This window comes from Apaloderma vittatum, unplaced genomic scaffold, assembly GCF_000703405.1.
Source record: "Apaloderma vittatum isolate BGI_N311 unplaced genomic scaffold, ASM70340v1 scaffold17755, whole genome shotgun sequence".
Taxonomy (NCBI): domain Eukaryota; kingdom Metazoa; phylum Chordata; class Aves; order Trogoniformes; family Trogonidae; genus Apaloderma; species Apaloderma vittatum.
The window spans coordinates 1-16,873 of NW_009717808.1; the positions used below are offsets into that span (position 1 = coordinate 1).

At 38.1% G+C, this 16,873-nt stretch overlaps 2 protein-coding genes across 2 annotated transcripts; one reads left to right on the forward strand and one right to left on the reverse strand.

Annotated features, from left to right (window-relative positions):
• Window positions 1-1,394: 1,394 nt before the first annotated feature.
• On the forward strand, window positions 1,395-13,680 carry UFSP2 (UFM1-specific peptidase 2; the record flags this gene model as incomplete). Its single annotated transcript, XM_009870044.1, has 11 exons — window positions 1,395-1,473; window positions 3,102-3,282; window positions 3,361-3,427; window positions 3,750-3,907; window positions 4,726-4,918; window positions 6,436-6,582; window positions 7,037-7,201; window positions 8,508-8,632; window positions 10,617-10,693; window positions 12,104-12,228; window positions 13,594-13,680. Coding segments are annotated over 11 exons (1,404 nt in total), but the record flags the coding sequence as incomplete, so codon positions are not given.
• A 1,169-nt stretch (window positions 13,681-14,849) lies between these two features.
• ANKRD37 (ankyrin repeat domain 37) lies at window positions 14,850-16,643 on the reverse strand. Its single transcript, XM_009870046.1, has 4 exons — window positions 16,593-16,643; window positions 16,387-16,539; window positions 15,610-15,701; window positions 14,850-15,087 (listed from the first exon to the last, which is right to left on the reverse strand). The coding sequence occupies exons 1-4, from the start codon at window positions 16,641-16,643 to the stop codon at window positions 14,850-14,852; spliced, it is 534 nt and encodes a 177-aa protein (XP_009868348.1).
• Window positions 16,644-16,873: the final 230 nt, after the last annotated feature.

The window sequence follows — 16,873 nt, forward strand, 5'->3', positions numbered from 1 at the left end:
GCATCCGTGGTGAGCTACTGGCAAAAGGCCGAACTCGCCCTTACTCGTTTTGCAGAGCTCTGCTTTCCATTCACGGACGTTATTCTTACGTTATAATAACTCAGACAAAAATGTTTTTTGCATCAACCCAGGCACTTTTTTCCCATATGCTGGCATTTGTGGATTCCACACTCCAAGACCTTTTTTAATGTAGATGTCTGTGTTATCTAAAATACTTAAGGATTGTGCTTCAGGAACCACAGTGTTAGTTGTTGCATTCTTGCCTGTTTTGTTTCTTGGAGTAAACTTTGGCACTCCAGAAACCTGAAAAACCTTTCACCCAAAGCTAAAGGTGTAGATGCTTATGTTTTCATCAGGGATGCGTATCTTTTTATATATTTCTGCTTAGAATAGTTCTAGTGAAAAGAAAATTAGTCCCACGTTTTGATTTTTTTTATTTCACAAGTAATGGTGGGATTGCACCTGGAAGTTTCCCATATTTTGTAAGCAAGCAATTATGCAATAAGTGTCTCCAAAGGATCTTAGTGTAATTATTCTTACAGGTGTTTGGTGTGGGTTTTCTTAGAGAAATTAAGGCTGTGAGGCATTTGTTTTTCTGCCCTGTTAGATTGAGCAATACTCACATTTTTCTGGGCTGTCACCTTTCGTTCCTCTTTGTACTGGCACGACTTTTTTTTGTTGCAGTATCTTGGCTGGGCATTGACTTGGCTGAAATATAAGGGTGGTTTCCATCTGCGTGAGTTCTATGATGAAGCTTATGTCAAAATGTCTGCAAAGAGCAGTTGTGGGGAGACAGAGCAGAGACAAACACCTGGATTGACTCTGTACTGGCATAAGCAGCTCTTCTGTCAAATGTGAAACTCAGCCTGGGTTCTGGAGGTTGGGTGTCCTCTCTCTCTCACCCCCACCCTGTTTTGTTTGGTTTTATTAATCTTTCCTTGAAGTTGTGATTTCATAACCAAAGTGAATGCGTTACAGGTGTAGGTGTGCTTAATTGCCTTTCTACTCTAATGCTCAGAGCAGTCTTTGGTTTCCTTGAAGACTCGTAACATGGGAAACATGACATTTGGATCGAAGCAATGAGAAACAATGACATTTTACCCAAAATATTTCCAAATGGTGAAAGCAAAGAGTTAAGACTTTCTTGTTAAAGTCAGAAATGTGTTTTAAGGACTGCATTTGTAGCAGTACTTGTGTAATCCAGCTACTGGCAACTACGTGCTGCAGTGCTGCTCGCTTCGCTGTTTATTCAGTGGCCTTTCATAGCCTGAGCAGCTACAGTAATTACCAGCGTGCTTCCACACTGTGGTATAATAACAGTCAACTGCAACTTGAGAGAAAGCATGCTGAAATAGCTGTTCATTTTCCTTGCTTTTGGTTTTTCCCCTCCTTAGGTAATTCTAGAAGCTATGGACATACTCTTTAGAGTAAGAGGAGGCTTGGATCTCGCATTTCAGCTAGCAACTACTGACGGTGTGTCTGTAAGACTGTAATAGATTTCTTAATGCTTTATGTAAATAACCTTTTGTTAATTAGCTGATTAGGATGTTTGTTTTCTTGACATTTTATCAGATGTTAAATGCTTCCTCACAAACCCATAAAGATTAAATACAGAAAACATTATTCTTTATCGCCATTAATTTTCTAACAGTCTTTATCCATTGTATGATTTTTTTATTTTAATTTGAATTAAAATTTAAATTGCCTTATTTAGGTCAGCTTATTTAAATAACTTTTCCTACTTATGGATGTGGTGTTGAGATCACTTTTCAGTTTGAATGCAAAGGTGACCTTGAAATTCTAAGCAAACAGAATAACTTAGTGATAATGAATTTGATTATAACAGAATTGTATTAATAATACCATTTTGAGATTGTGGTCCAGTCTTTCTAGAGAAAGAGAGAAGATGAACAAGCTAACTGGCTACTCCCCTGAATTTAAGAGTCTATTGAGTTATCATAAGGCAGAGTGTGGAAAGAGAGTGTCTTTAAACTCTACTGTGGCTCATTCTGCCTTTTATAAGGACGTGTTTTTACTAAAAAATTCTGAATTCAGTGCTAGTGAACCTTGGAGAGGAACTTGGGCCCATTTCAGTTCATGCTGTGGAATAGAAGTGTTGCATAGGTTGGCCTAACGCATGGTAGCTTACGAGCTGCATCCTCAGAGAAAGGCTACTTACTGCATTTTGTTTACAGCACAGTGAATTTTAACCACAGTGAAGCAGAGTGGTACTCTGATTGTCAGGTGCATGCTATTGTCACCTGCTAGTGTGTAAATATGACAGACCACTCGTTTTGAAGGCAGTGAGGTTTTCCTTTTGTGGTAGCTTTGTTTGATTTTTCTAATACTGTAGTTTTTACAGACTTCTAGTGCAAAAGCCAACAAATAGTGGCCAAATCTCAGTTAGTGTATTAAAGAAATACAATTTAGCATAGTCTTTGGCAGCTTGTTAGTCTTGTAACATTAGAAGTAATGGTTTTTCATCTCCTCAGTGAAGAGAACAATGCTGGTAATGTGCAAAAGTTGCTCTGTCATGTCCAGTATTGGTTCAGGTTGTAAGGAGTGGTAGAAACTTTAAAAGTCAAGGTCTGAAAGACAACCCTCTATACCGGCAGTAAAGGTTCAGGCAGGCCAGAGTGTGGTTTATAGTTACAGGTTTATGATGGCAAAAATTTGGTGTGCAGATAGAGTGTAGGCTTTGCTTTACCAAAAATTCACTATGTTTGTATTTCTGAATAATGGTATGAAGTCAGAAACTTCAATAACCATATGTAGAAGTTTGCCTGTACATAGAAGTTTGTTTGCAACCATAGGCTTGTGTAAGAGTTATCAGTGTGAGAACTGACTCCAGCGTAGGTGATTCTTCTGTAGTTCATTTAACTCTCCATATTTGACAGCATGTGAGAGAAGAGTAAACTTCTTCAGGCAGGTATGAGTGAATGTTTGAGACAGACCTGCTAAGTGACATCTTACCTCATAGCCATTTTTCTGATCATAACAGCACTTGGGTTTTTATTCCAAATCAAAACATATATGATTTTTTTATGTGTATGCCTAGGAGCTATAATGAAAACGAGGGAATTTTCCTTATTGTGTTTCAGAGGCATCAACGAAAAAGGCATTAGGATATGTTTTCAGTGATCTTGCAAACAAACTGTCCTCAGATGTTCTTGTATTAAGAATTTGCCACAGTTCAGTCTATCTGTGGCCTAACTGTGGTACAAACACTGTTCCAGAGCTGACTGACGAATCTGCTTGTAAGGAGATAAGACGATTTATACAGTGAGTATATTTTAAATTATTTTTTAAAATAGATTAATTTCATACTATAGATTTTTTCTTTTTCTGTTGATACTTCAGATTTGATCAAGATGATGAGATGAAAAGAAAGCTTGGCAAAAAAAAGGATAAAAAGTTACAAGATACGGTATGTGTCTCACCATACAAATTATATCAGACAATCTCTCATTCAAATGTTTTTAGATCTGGCCTCCCTAAGCTTTTCTGTACACAAGTACACATTGACATGACTTAAAAGAATTCTTTTAAAGTCATTAACACCAAGCATGAATGCAGAGATCCATCTACAGTAGATCAGCATGTAGAAGTTTGTCTTTAATGTCACTAGTTTGGGGGGTTTTTTTAATCCAAGTATTTCATTATGGGGCTTGATACCAAATATCTACAGTCTTGTCTTCTTGGCACGTGTGTTGTTGGAGAGGTACTACTGGCATCTTTATTCTCTGCAGCAGCAGATAGTCAATATAGACCTCATGTTGGAAATGACATCTCCATTAGCTGCTTTGGCTCCAGTCATTGAAAGAGAAAATAAGGAACACCACTACATAAATATGACGTTACCTGTTGATGTTGTTGTGTCTGTTTCTCCAGAAGAAACATGGGGAAAGTAAGTGTTATCCTGAACTTGTGATTTTTGGAGCTTTGTTTCTGCTGGTTTTTTTTTTAAATACTGAAGTAACGTCTTTAATCAATTTAATGAAGTAGCATGTAGTATTTTTGTAATGGAGTTTAACAGTGTAAATAATAAAAGCTCCTGTAGGCAGCTGTTGGCTTTAATAATCTTGAGGCACATTTACTATCTACAAAAAATTCAGTTTGACAGTCTGATAGATTTGATAACTCATATTGCTTAGCAAGGAATTGAGGAAGTCAGGAAAATCTTCTAAAAATTCTCCTGAGTATGTGAGTGTGTATAAAAGTGAGAGCTGGAGCATATCTGATGAGTCATTTTACTCTCAGTACTATGTTAGGGGCTGCAGCTGGGTAGGTGAAGGTGGAAAACACTAGAGTCTTCCCCTGTATTTTTCCTTTTTTTTTTTTGTTTGATTTGACTCTGAGGGATGCTAAATGGAGGGGATAAAATAAATTTTAAAAGGCCCACAAACAAATCCACAAAACATCTAGTCATATCTGTAACTTCTACTTTGGCAAATGTCCGTAACAGTTGTGTTTCTAGTATAAAGCCAGGGTGCCTGCACTTTGGAGAGTTGGATCACTAGGGAGTAGCTTCTGTGTGCAGACATGCTTGGAGTAAAGCATGGTGAGATTCTGTCTTTCTCTGTGGGAGTGGAAGCACAAAAGTAGTAATTTCATCAGACCAGGTGCAAATATGCATTTAAGTATTGTTTAACTGTCAGAGCTGTGAGAGAAAATGATCCACCATCCCTGTGCTACTCTGAAAATATTCTCCCTTTTACTTTGCAGGGTACAAAATCTCCTGGTGAAAGCAATTCACAGGCAGTTAACAGACATGGAAAGGTGTATCATGAAATATATGAAAGGAACATCAATTGTGGTTCCAGAACAATTTCATTTCATGTTACCAGGAAAAGATCACCTTGTAACAATCTCATATCCTACAGGTATTTCAGATGATCAGCTGGAGAGTTACAGAAAGGTAAAGCCAACAAATATTAACACAAACTGATGTTTTTTAAAATTATTGTAACTGAAGCAGTGCTAAAGCTTGTCATTTAGCCAACATAAACACTAACAGATACTGCTATTTCTTAAATTTAGTTTTATTATAACTGAAGCAGTATACTGAATATGAAAGCTTGATTTATTAGAGGTTAATTAATAAAATATGCCAGATATCATTCTTGTAAGGGGACAATAGAAACTTTAAACTGTTTCAGATGGATTTTATCTAAATTATACTTTTGGTACTGTGTTCTTTGAATTCCTCCACTTCTGTGGAGAATATTCCTCCACTTCTGTGAAGAATATCAGATTACTTGTAGCATGTTATTACTTTCAGGCTTTAACATGTCTCCTGAAAGGGTCAGGGTTCGGGGGTTTTTTTGTTTGTTTGGTTTTTTCTTGAGTTTGTGTGTTGTTAAGTGTGTTGTATGGTTGCGGGGGGCAGGGGGGAGCAATGCTGCTTTTTGCGGCTCACAGCTGACCAGCCTTAACCAGGTTTTGGTTGGTTTTTGCCTTCTGGGTTGGCACATCTAGAAAAAGAATACAGATGAGGTGGAAGGATGCTCTGATGTAGCAGCTCTTTCAGACTGAGACCTGTACCTAGCAGGTGCCAGTTCAGGTCACAAAGTTACATCTGCTGAGAGTGGGGAAAGAATCTTCTGCTGCCCTAGAGGTGCAGAAGCTGTGGGGAATTTTTGTTTTCTTCCATATGAAGCATTACTGGGCATAGAAAACGTAATCTTGCCCTTGCATTTGCAGGGGCTTAAGGCAGTTGGTGGCACATTAAGTCTTTCTGCTCTCTTTCTTCTGTTTGCTCTTACCCGCTGGTTGCCAAGTGTTGCTGTAGCTGATGCAGTCGAGTTCAGTGTTGGGTCATCTGTGTAAAATGTATTACCTGTGAGACACACATTATCCTAGATGATCTCATAATTCCTTTCACTCTAAAGCTCTGTGAAATAAGATGATGTATCTCTTTAAATGCGGCTGCTGTGTTGTAAACAGTGCTTAAGAGATTTAAAAATAGACCGAATCTGCTTAAACCGTAAGCTCGGTTTCTTTACTTTCTCTCTATGTGGTATTTGTATGTCCTCAACGTTAGTTAAGATTGTAATTCAGAATGTGCGTGTCTACACTACTGTGTAGATTAAACTGTAATCCTTTTCTGTTATGGTGTATTTTATCATACTTGCGTAAGACATTTGTCACTCACGATACCTTCAGTGGGGCTCCAGCAGCAGGCGTTGTGTAACAGGACTGCATAAAGTAGTGGGCCCTTTAGATAGGAGGTAAGCCTGCAGGAGCTTCCTTTCAGAGGTGAGGTGTAGTAGCAAATGTACATGCTGAGTATTTAATTAGGCTGATTTTAATATATTAATTCACTAAAGTACGCTGTTAAAATTGTTTTTACCTCTATTGTTACTTACAATGTGATGTTTCTTTTAAACCAAAATTTGAATTGTGCTCTTTATTTTTATTTGAACTTGCATGTAGGAATTGCATGGGTTATTCAATCTGCCTTGTGACAGACCGTATTTCAAGAGAGCAAATGCTTATCATTTTCCAGATGAACCATATAAAGATGGGTATCTCAGAAATCCACATTTACATCTCAGTTCGCCTGGTATGGAGTCTGGTATGGTAAGTTTACACTGAAACATTTGTAAGAACGTACTTTTTATTTTACTTGAGATTTGTTATCAAAAAAAGTAATTTAGGTAGTGTTTTATAGATAAGAAAGTGATGTAACTGTCGTGGCCTTTTAAGCAAGAGAGCTGATCTGCACAAAAATGACATTGCTTTGGCGATATTTGTCTCAAAGAAATTGCCTTTTATTGAAAAGGATGCTCATGTTTTTAGCATGTGTTTTAAAAGCTTCTCAGAACTATAACAAGAAACTAAAACTGTGAATGATGATGTTTAAGAGACAAGAGCAGAGGAGAAACCATATGTGAATACCAACCTTTCAATTATTCCCAAGATTTGACATCCCCAGCTGAAAGCTTTTACAGTCTGAGTATGACAAGTCATGTGACTTCCCTGAAAACCGATGCAAGTGTGATTAGATTTGTTTGTATTATCTCCTTCTGTGCAGGTTTATCTAGTGCATGGTGTGTATAGTTATCACCACTATATGCAGGATCGGATTGATGACAGTGGCTGGGGCTGTGCCTATCGCTCCTTACAGACAATCTGTTCTTGGTTCAAGCACCAAGGTTACATGGATTCACCTGTACCAACACACAAGGAAATTCAACAGGTACAAAACATTTAAGCAGACTAATTATTTTATGCATATTTGTCTAGAAAAGTTTGTGTAGATTACTTTTAGAATATCAAAATCATATATTCTAGACTTTGGATTTGTGTGGTATTTTTAATTTATCTCTTGAACTATCAAAGCGCTAAATTATTATTTTTAACAGCTTTTATTATAGGAGATCTGTCTCTGAATGAGTAACATTATCTGTACAAATAAGACTCATTAAAATAGTCTTCTAAATATTTCCTTGGATTAATGTTCTATTAGCTCAGATTATGGCTTTTTCAATGGTTTTGCCAAAAAAAAGAAAACAAAGAACCCAGAGTATCAAACTTAAATCAGTTTTAAAACTGGCTTTTGTATTCCCTGACAGTTGGATTAGTCCCCAGATGCTGTGCATTGATTTACTGCCACCTTTTGCAGCTTTGCCTTTGCGAGTAGTGAGCCTTTCCTGTTTTTTGAGCTCTTATTCACTTCTTTTCCTATTGTGAATTTGACAGCAGACCGGAATGTGTTTGTTGACAGCACTGAAGAAAATCTGTAAGCTTTGGCATCTAATATTGTATGCCTAGCAAGAAATACTGCAATTCTCTTCAGTCTTCTAAAAATAATACAGTAAATAAATATAATGCAAAGAAAACTTTTAGCAAAGTTTGATTCAGTCTGTAAAAAAAACCAAAAAAACTTTCATCATGACTAACTAATAGGGAGGTGAGTACTGAAGTTAAAACTGCGTTTCCTGAGCATTTCTCAGTCCAAGCCTAAACCTAAAAGCAACTGAAGTCTATTTTTAGTATTTTTAGATGCTTAAGAGGGCAGTAGCCTTCAGGAGCCTGTGGGCTTAGTGGCTTGAGCGGAAGAGACCCCTCTGAAGTGCTGCATGTAACATATAAGCCTCAGAACAGAGAAGAGTTTAAAATAAGCCACAACCCTCGATGTATTTCAGTGTCCTCTTCCTCAGAGCTGTGTTTTATGGATCCTTTTCTGAGATGCTTTGAATGGCAATCCAGGTAATTCAGTCTGTGAAGTGGCTTCTGCAGTACAATGATGTCCTCCCGTATCAGGCAGCTTGAAGTCTGCCAGAGGACCTGGGGTTGCAGTCTGTGCTTGTAGGCCCTGTTTCCTATTAGTGTTCAAGTGACATTTCCAAAACAGAACCACAGTGAAAGAAAGACAAATCCATTTGAATGGTTTTTGACAGCCTGGATTCAAAACACATTCCCGTATATGTACATAAACCAACTTTGTGCACAAAAAGTGGTTGTTGACGTTTGCTTTTCTCCTTCATGATGATGTTGCAAAGGCACTGGTTGATGCTGGAGACAAGCCAGCAGCGTTTGTTGGATCGCGGCAATGGATTGGCTCAATTGAGGTGCAGCTTGTTTTGAATCAGCTTTTTGGAATAACATCAAAAATACTATTTGTCAGGTAAGAATCAACAGCTCTGTAATAGCTCAGTAATTATTAAAAATGCCCTGAATTATTAAAAAATATGATTACAGTACATGGGAGAACAGAGATAATAAGAGACCATAAATCTTTTAAGTATTCCTTGTTCATAAACCCTCTGTTCCTGCCTTTGGTTGTGCTACGTGCTTACAGATGAAGGCATTGCTAAACTTCTTGGGGGCGTGGGGTTCCTGTCTGCAGTTGCCGCAAATTACTCAGCGATAATGTAAACTGATGTAGGATTCAGCCTATTCAAATAACTTTTGAAGCAGGCAGAGAGTCCAGCAGTGATAATGAACTGAATGCACACTGATAGTAAATTACTGCTTTATCCACGAGGCTACCCCATCAGTTCAGGACTGCGGCAAATTGCTGAGCAGCCTGGAAATAGTGTTCTCCATTCTGGCATTGTGTGGCACATAAAACAAGGGATTTGTTTCCATTCTGACAATCTAGCACTCACATGTGGGTGAAGAAGAATAATACTCAGCGTTTATCAGGAGTAAAATCACTGGATTTTTGTCATTTAGGCAGTAAACTAATAAATTCCTGAATGTTTTGTGATAAATACAGTAATGAAATAACGAACATGTGCTAACTTAGTATGCATGAAAATTCCTGTCAAACAAGATATTACTGATGAGTTATGTTTATTTAGAGCAAATTTTGCAGTAGGTTTTCTGAAAGAGCATGTGACCATGGCAATGGTTTTTCTTAACGGTAGGAAAATAGCTCAGTTCTTCAATATTTTGTAAAGCTTTACATTGCCAATTTTAATAATTTTTGTTCCAGAGCTTCTATTTGCAGATGATCCACCTATTATTTATAGCAGCTGTGAACGGGCCCTGCCAGAATTGAGTAGAATTGCTTACAGTGCTGCTACAGTGGAGCACAAATGTTTTTCAGCATTATGAAAAGCCAGCATAACTACCATGCAGAGAAGAAATGTTGTGCATTTTGTTCAACTGGTCACTGTCAGCAGATACAGTTTTTGTCTTGGGGTTATTTCTAGCTAGCACCTTGAATGCTTTATGGAAATAAGACTTCACAGCTGCACCAGCAACACTGGTGCTGAATCCATTACTGTAAATGCACCGTTTCCCAGGGTTCCAGTTTTGTGATCTGTCTGTGTTTAATCTGTCTCTCCAGGAACTTGGGAAGTAGGCACGCAGGGTTTCTTTGAGTTTTCAAAAGGTTAACCACAATATGAAGAAATATAAAGACAATATATTAAAATTTTCTGTATTAATTTCCTTGCCTAGCTTCTGTCACCAATTTTGGGAGTAGCGTCAGTCTTCTGAGGCAAATATGAGACACTGTCAGACATATGTCTTCAGCTCCAAATCCAGAAGCGTGTGCGTGTATTGCATGTGTGCATTTATTTCTCTTCTATGTAGACTTCTTCTGTCTGACCGGTCCCCATAGTTGAAAAGGAAAGCAAAGTTCAGTGTTGCTTTATTCAGATTACTAATATTGAGATGCCATTTTTAAAGCCAGCTTGGGTGTGAGTCCTGCAATTGTGCAATTACAGCGGAAACCCATCTTAAGAGACACCATTAAGAACAACATTAAGAACATTATCATCACCTTATTTTTGTTTTTTCTGATCACATTCTGTTTCTTCAGACTTCCCCTTGCTGACAGATGTGGCTAGTCTGGTTTTCAGCCACTTGGAGGGAGCTGTTGGGGTTTCCCAGCTGTCCCCACTGTGGGTGACAAGCACCAGACACGTTACAAAAGCTGAGTGACTCCAGGTGCTCCAGTGGCAATAGGCTTACAGCAAACTTGTTGGGCCAGCCAGAATCTTTAAGTTGCATTACATGCCTCTTTTCAGATTGTCTGAGGATGTTTACACAGGAAAACGCAAAGCCACTTTGTGATCTATTAGCTATGCAGCTAACACATATAAAATTAAAGAATTAAGCCTAGTGAGGATGACAAATCCGTTGTTTTTTGTACCCAGTCAGGGCTCTGAACTAGCATTGCAGGGAAGAGAGCTTGCTAATCACTTCAAGACAGAAGGGACTCCAGTCATGATTGGTAAGTGCCCAAGTATTGAAGAATGCCAACGTTAAGTGTGTAAGATGCAATTGAGCATCCCTGTGCTGAATCTCGTTGCAACTGGAATCCATTTAGTTTACTGTACAAGAGTTAAAACTATAGATGAATTAAAAATAAGGCTTTTCCCAAATGAGTCTCGACAATGATGCAATTCAGTATTTCCCCCAAGCTCAGTAACCTTGTAAAAAAGTCAGTCTAAATGGTGTTCTTAAAACGGCTGTTCAAGTCAAAACTCAAGAGCTGACTTGTGCTCTCTGGAGGAGCAGATCATAAAGTTCCCCAAAGCTTCCTGTCACAGAGGAGCAGTGTTTGTCTGGCTTCCAAGAGAAGGCTGCTATCCAAATTCTTTCTAAGAGCAGTTTTAATAATCTGAAATGTTGGTAGTGTAACAAACGCCATTCATAAGAACATTGTAACTTTAATTGATCTATTTTCAAGACAGCTGAGGTTTAGCAAATGAAGAATATTGAAAATATAATTTTTAGCTTTAATAAAACTTTCATTTTAGCAATTTTTGCAATCTGCATTTGGCACTCCATAAAAATAGTGTTACTCTCTCCAATTAGAGGTGCCAGAAGTCCACATTTTGGTATGAAATATTCTTGGCCTTTCAGCAGCCTTTTGGTTTGAATTTCAAGAATTTAGAATTCTACATTGAAACATCTTATCCTCCCCTGTAATACTGTCTTGTAGATGGGTTTAATTTTTGTTGTCTTCATTGGAGGGGCTTTTTGGGATGGGTTTTGGGGATTTTTTCTTTTCGCTTGTGTTCTTTTGAAGTTTTTGCAATTCCTGTCTGTTGTGTGGAGTCATTACTAGAGTATCCCAATGATAGAAGCTCCTCATGCTATCTGAAAGAAAAGTTGGCTTGTGGCTTATCAAAACACGGCCTTTCCCTATTTGCAGGCTAGAAAAAAGGGAGTCAGAAATGACTACTCTGCTCCTAATATCCATTGATGGATCTTAATAAAAAAAACCGTGATAACTCTTATCCAGAAATTCTGATTTCTGTTCCTTCCACAACCAGGAAGTTTTCCAGGTTCCTTTTTTACAGTTAAGTTTCTTTAAAGAAAAAGCGAGCAAAACAGATGTTTGAGATATTCTTAACTTCATCTGATGGAATTGTTGAGGATTTAACCTGCCTTGCTGACATGGAAGAAATTTGGAAAGTAAATTCTCTAGTTGTAGTAAGTAAACTAATTTTCCCTAGGTGTAGTAAAGATACATTGTTTAATAATGTGAAGAATCTTCCATAGGACAGCTTCAGAACCATTTTGATAACCAAGCTAATCTGTTAATTGAAAGTATTGATGTACTTTTATTTTAGGCTTGCACATTTAGCAAATCTCAGTGAAAAACTTTTAGCAATTTGTGTTCCTCGTATTTTAGGTGGAGGTGTTTTGGCTCACACAATATTAGGAGTGGCTTGGAATGAGATTACAGGGCACATAAAGTATTTGATTCTAGACCCACATTACACTGGAGGAGAAGATCTGCACGTTATTTTGGAAAAGGTGAGGCTTGATGCACATATGCACACCCACATATATATGTATATGCACATATTTTGGCATAAAACTAGTGATGTACAGCCAAATACAAACTGGCCATTCTATGGCTTCTCCATTCCTTGTGGAGGAAATGCTGATCTCAGTTAACCTGTGTATATGCTATTTATTGTTGGTTTCTGAAACTTAGCGTCTTTGGAGAAGATATTTGGGTCAGAAACTACATAAACTTATAATACAAAGAATGTTCTTTACTTTCTCTGAATTAAACCATCTCCCCTTTTACCTAGTAGTATATATGATAAATGTGCTTAGTGTTTTGCATGGAGCAGAAAAATCTGTTCAGCCTGTAAAATGCTGTTACTGAAGCAGAGCAGAAAACTATTTATTTAAATTCAAAAAATTCAACACTAAGCATTCTCAGATCATGCCTTGAACTAAGTTTAGAGAGCAGGTACTGAGCTGTTTTGAAAATCTGGAAAAACTCCAAAGAGCTAAAGGGTATGTAGTGTTATTTCTGTATTTAAAGCTACTAAAAGGGATGACACAGCACATTACAAAACGTCAGAAACATAACCAGTGATGTTACATAATCAATTTCTTCATATTAAGTAGCAAACAGCCACTTCTATTTTGTATCTTTATTTGATACCCTTGGGTTGGGCCCAACTAGAAAAGCTGTTGAAGAAATATTTTGCTAGCCCTGTAGATCAAAACTTGAAACAATACAGAAAGAAACAATTTTCCATGAGCCTGTAGAACCAAAGGCTGTTTATTGCTACAAGGTGTTCAGGAATGATCCAGGAGGATGAAATAACACAACCTCTTTCCTCAGGAAAAGTGGCAGGGGAGGAACTAAGCCACACTCTAAGTTTGTAGCGCCCGTCTTTGAAAACACCTTGTATAATGGTGAGGTACTCTGCAGACTTAAGAGCTTTGTCAGACTGCTCTTCTGCTAAACCATCACCAACAGCACACCCTGTGATATTGTGAGCTCTGTTTGAAATACCTAATGTTGCCAGGAAAGGCAAGAATTCAATATGAGAAATGGAAACTGCGAGAATAAGAGTTTTAGAATAATATTAGTCTTTCTGTAGCAGCAGAAGGTAGTGAGAAGTGGAGGGGAAAACAATAAGAGATGCAACTTTGTGGGAACTGAGTGGGGAGGGAGGAAGGGTTAGAGACATGCCTGTGTTTCCAGGCATGTAGAGAACTTTCTTAAAATTGGATGTCACAGCATTCTGTAGATATTTGAAAAGAATTCATACATCTTAGATTAAGATTAGTAAAATAAAATGGATCCAATAGTAGTAGATAGGAAAACCACAATTTGTAGTAGATTTAAATGCTATCTTGCTTTTTCTTGGACAGGGCTGGTGTGGATGGAAGGGCCCAGAGTTTTGGAAAAAGGACGCCTATTACAACCTGTGCCTACCTCAACGACCAAAAGCTATTTAAATTCCGCTGTTACGCTGGAACACACAAACACACAAAGCCAGAACAGTAACTAATCGAGATATAACTGTCTTGTTATTTATCAAAATAATGCTGTAAGGCAATCAAAATCCATTTGAAATAGAGATGTTGCTTGAGTAATTTAATTTAAGTTTTTTTTTTTAACGAAGCTTACAAATACATTCATTAGGTAATTAATAGTCTCTTCTTTTGCCTAGGACAACTTTATATAGCATTTTTTGTTATGCTAAAATCTTTACAGATTAAATGCCCAATCCTTTTATTTTATAGATTTCTTTCTTGCCAAAAAATCAGCTCTCCTCTACCTTTCATTTTCCATACAGCCAGCTGTCTTGTGCATTATGAATCTGTTCAACGGCATCGTTTGCTGATGGTACTGTTGATAAGACCATTTTAGAGGAGGAGTGAGAGAAAAGTGTTCAAGGCCAGGCTGGATGGGGCTTTGAGCAACCTGGTCTAGTGGGAGGTGTCCCTGCCCATGGCAGAGGGGTTGGAACTAGATGAACTTTAAGGTCCTTTCCAACTCAAGCCATTCTATGATGAGATGATTCTGTGAAAAACAGCCAAATGTATTGAATTTCATGAACTTTGCTCTCATATTTACACAGGAAAAAATACGAGAAAATTGTTACCTGCTCATTTATTTGTAGCTGTATGAATACAACTATTCTATAAAAGAAACCCACAACACAAAACGCAACAGTCTTCTGTAAGAAGTAAAAATAAATAAGTTTCCTCCTTCTCAGAAGGAGACAGTCTACCAGCATACACATCTGACGGCTCAGTGCATCGTCCAATTATGTTTCATACTTTAGATTTCCCCTGTTTTCATTTTGGGATTACAAACTGTTTCTTTTGTCTGTCAGGAGGCGAGCTCTGTCATATGAATAAACAAGAATAAGTCTGGAGCTACTCCATCAGTAAAATATAGCTATGCTTTCTTTTGGGTTTTTTCATGTTACAGTCACCTTTTCAGTGGCATTCCCCATGCACTATCCATTTTCAATAAGACCATTAAATATCTATGCAAGTTCATCCTTACTAGTAGGCTTCTTCTAGATCTGACTATGTATCGAACACCAACTTTATTTACTTAAATGCTACAAGTATTAATAAAGAAAAATACACTAAATTGTAGTAAATGAACAGTATTACACACCATCTGGTCTTCTCCTCTTCCTGCTTATAGATCTGCTGGTTTGACTTTCTTGTTCTCGCGCAGCTGGATCTTCTCTCAGCAAGTCACATTTGTCACTTAGTGAGGGGCCAGACTGGCCTCTCAGTTTCATTGTCTGCATGTGCTGAATCGTTGTGAGGAACTTGGCACATTCCAGAAAGCCGTAAGCCAGTGCAAGGTCTGCTGCTGTTTGTCCGCTGTTGTTGCACAAGCTGAAACACAATTAACAATAACCATTTGATTAAATTGGAATATATGTCATGAGCAAGCACTAATCAAGATTAATTAAGTGGTAACTTTAGACAGAGGTGTATAGAGAATCAGTACCAGAAGGCTTGTCAAGTGTAGCATGGGGCTCTGCTCATACAGAGGACTGGTACTAAATGCAACAAGGACTAATTATTTTAAATTTGTCATCAGACTATGACTTAGCATATCAGAAAGGCAAGAGGAAAGGTGAGCACATCATTAGTCAGAATGGAAAACTGGCCAGGAAAATCTATGATCAGGCATATTCTGTTAGCAGTTACTATAGAGGTCTTCAGTGTGGAACTAAACAGCAGTATATGTCCATGCTGCTGTCGTGCTTATGGAAGTTTTTAATACTGCTTTTATGATTATACTGATGCTTATACCTATGTCTTCGCATGCACACTCTGAACAAGAGAAAGTACTGTGTAAAATACGTAGCTTTTGACACTGTTACTGAAATGACTGAATGTCGCTCAACTTACTCAATTTTGGCATCACCAGCAACAAGGAGAGCAAGACATTCCAAACTCCCAACTTTTGCTGCTTTATGAATCGGGGCTTCTCCAAGGCAATCCTAAAAACACAATTTATATAGAGCACTCATTTGAAGGAAGGGGAATAGGATGAAGCTATCTTGTTCTCCACTGTGAATGTTTATGGCGTATTACTCTGTATACAAGTCTGTTGAGCCAAGAGAGAGATTAAAGGAATATAGCTCGTAAAGTGTACTTGGCAACTGCCATTAAATGGTTTTAGTGTATTCATCACAGCAAAGCAGAAATACTGTCCCATGTCTCGTTGTTTAACCTTTACCTCCTAAAAGATGATTTACACAGAATACACTGTTAAGGGACTGCTGTGACTAACAGCTTGCTGCTACTAGCTCAGAGGCATAAGCAAATTACCCTTTGCAGCTAGAGGAAGAACCCTTATGTTTACTGGAAGTAGGGGCAGAATTTCAGAAGAAAAAGGAATGCTCGTTGTGTAGAAGAATTAAGTTCTCTTGACATCCATATGCAGCACCGTAAGCGTGAAGGCTGCATTTATACATAGCAAATGAAATTGCTACCCTAATATAGATGGGACTTGTGGTTCATGCTAGAATAAAGTCATGCTAAAGTACGCAAACCCAGATGCCTCATGCAATGCAACTGTGTATATAAAACCTCTCATAGATCAAAAAATATGTAAATTATATAAATTGGATTTAGTGACATGCCAGATGAGAAGTGAGAGAAACAAAGCTGCTGTAGTTTTACCTGTTGGTTCAAATTTGCTCCTGTCTGCAGTTGCCAAAGTAGGAAAAAAGCTTCACCACCACAGGCAGCCAAGTGAGCTGGAGACTGACCAAAGGCATCTGCAGGTGCGTTCACACTGGTTCCTGCCTCAAACAGATTGCTGAAACCACCGCACTAAAATAAACAAGATACAAAAAAATAAAAAACCCACAAAAAGATGTTATTACCAGTCTAAGCCAGGGCAAGTCTAAGCAGAAACCATCTCCCTTGCAAATCATTGGGCCTTAATGTTTCTTGAGGCTGCCTTTTTTCTTTCTAAAAAAAAACCCACCGCGATCCAAGCATGACTTTTTTGGCTTTTAGTCTCTTAACCAGAGATGGTGATCGACATCGGCAGTGCCCCGACATACCTAGCAGCAACTCCAGGCAAGCTGCGCCTCACACAGGGGCTCCCGGTGAGACAGGACCAACAGACCGACCTTCCCCAAACCTCACCTCCGAGCTGCAA

What these genes read in the sequence shown, in the direction of transcription:
- ANKRD37 (XM_009870046.1), bottom strand. Translation starts at nt 16,643, where the DNA reads ATGATTTGCAAGGGAGATGGTTTCTGCTTAGACTTGCCCTGGCTTAGA. An exon ending in ACTTGCCCTGGCTTAGACTG is followed by an intron (nt 16,540 to 16,592) that starts GTAATAACATCT and finishes TGTTTATTTTAG; the next exon opens with TGCGGTGGTTTCAGCAATCT. An exon ending in GAGCAAATTTGAACCAACAG is followed by an intron (nt 15,702 to 16,386) that starts GTAAAACTACAG and finishes TTGTGTTTTTAG; the next exon opens with GATTGCCTTGGAGAAGCCCC.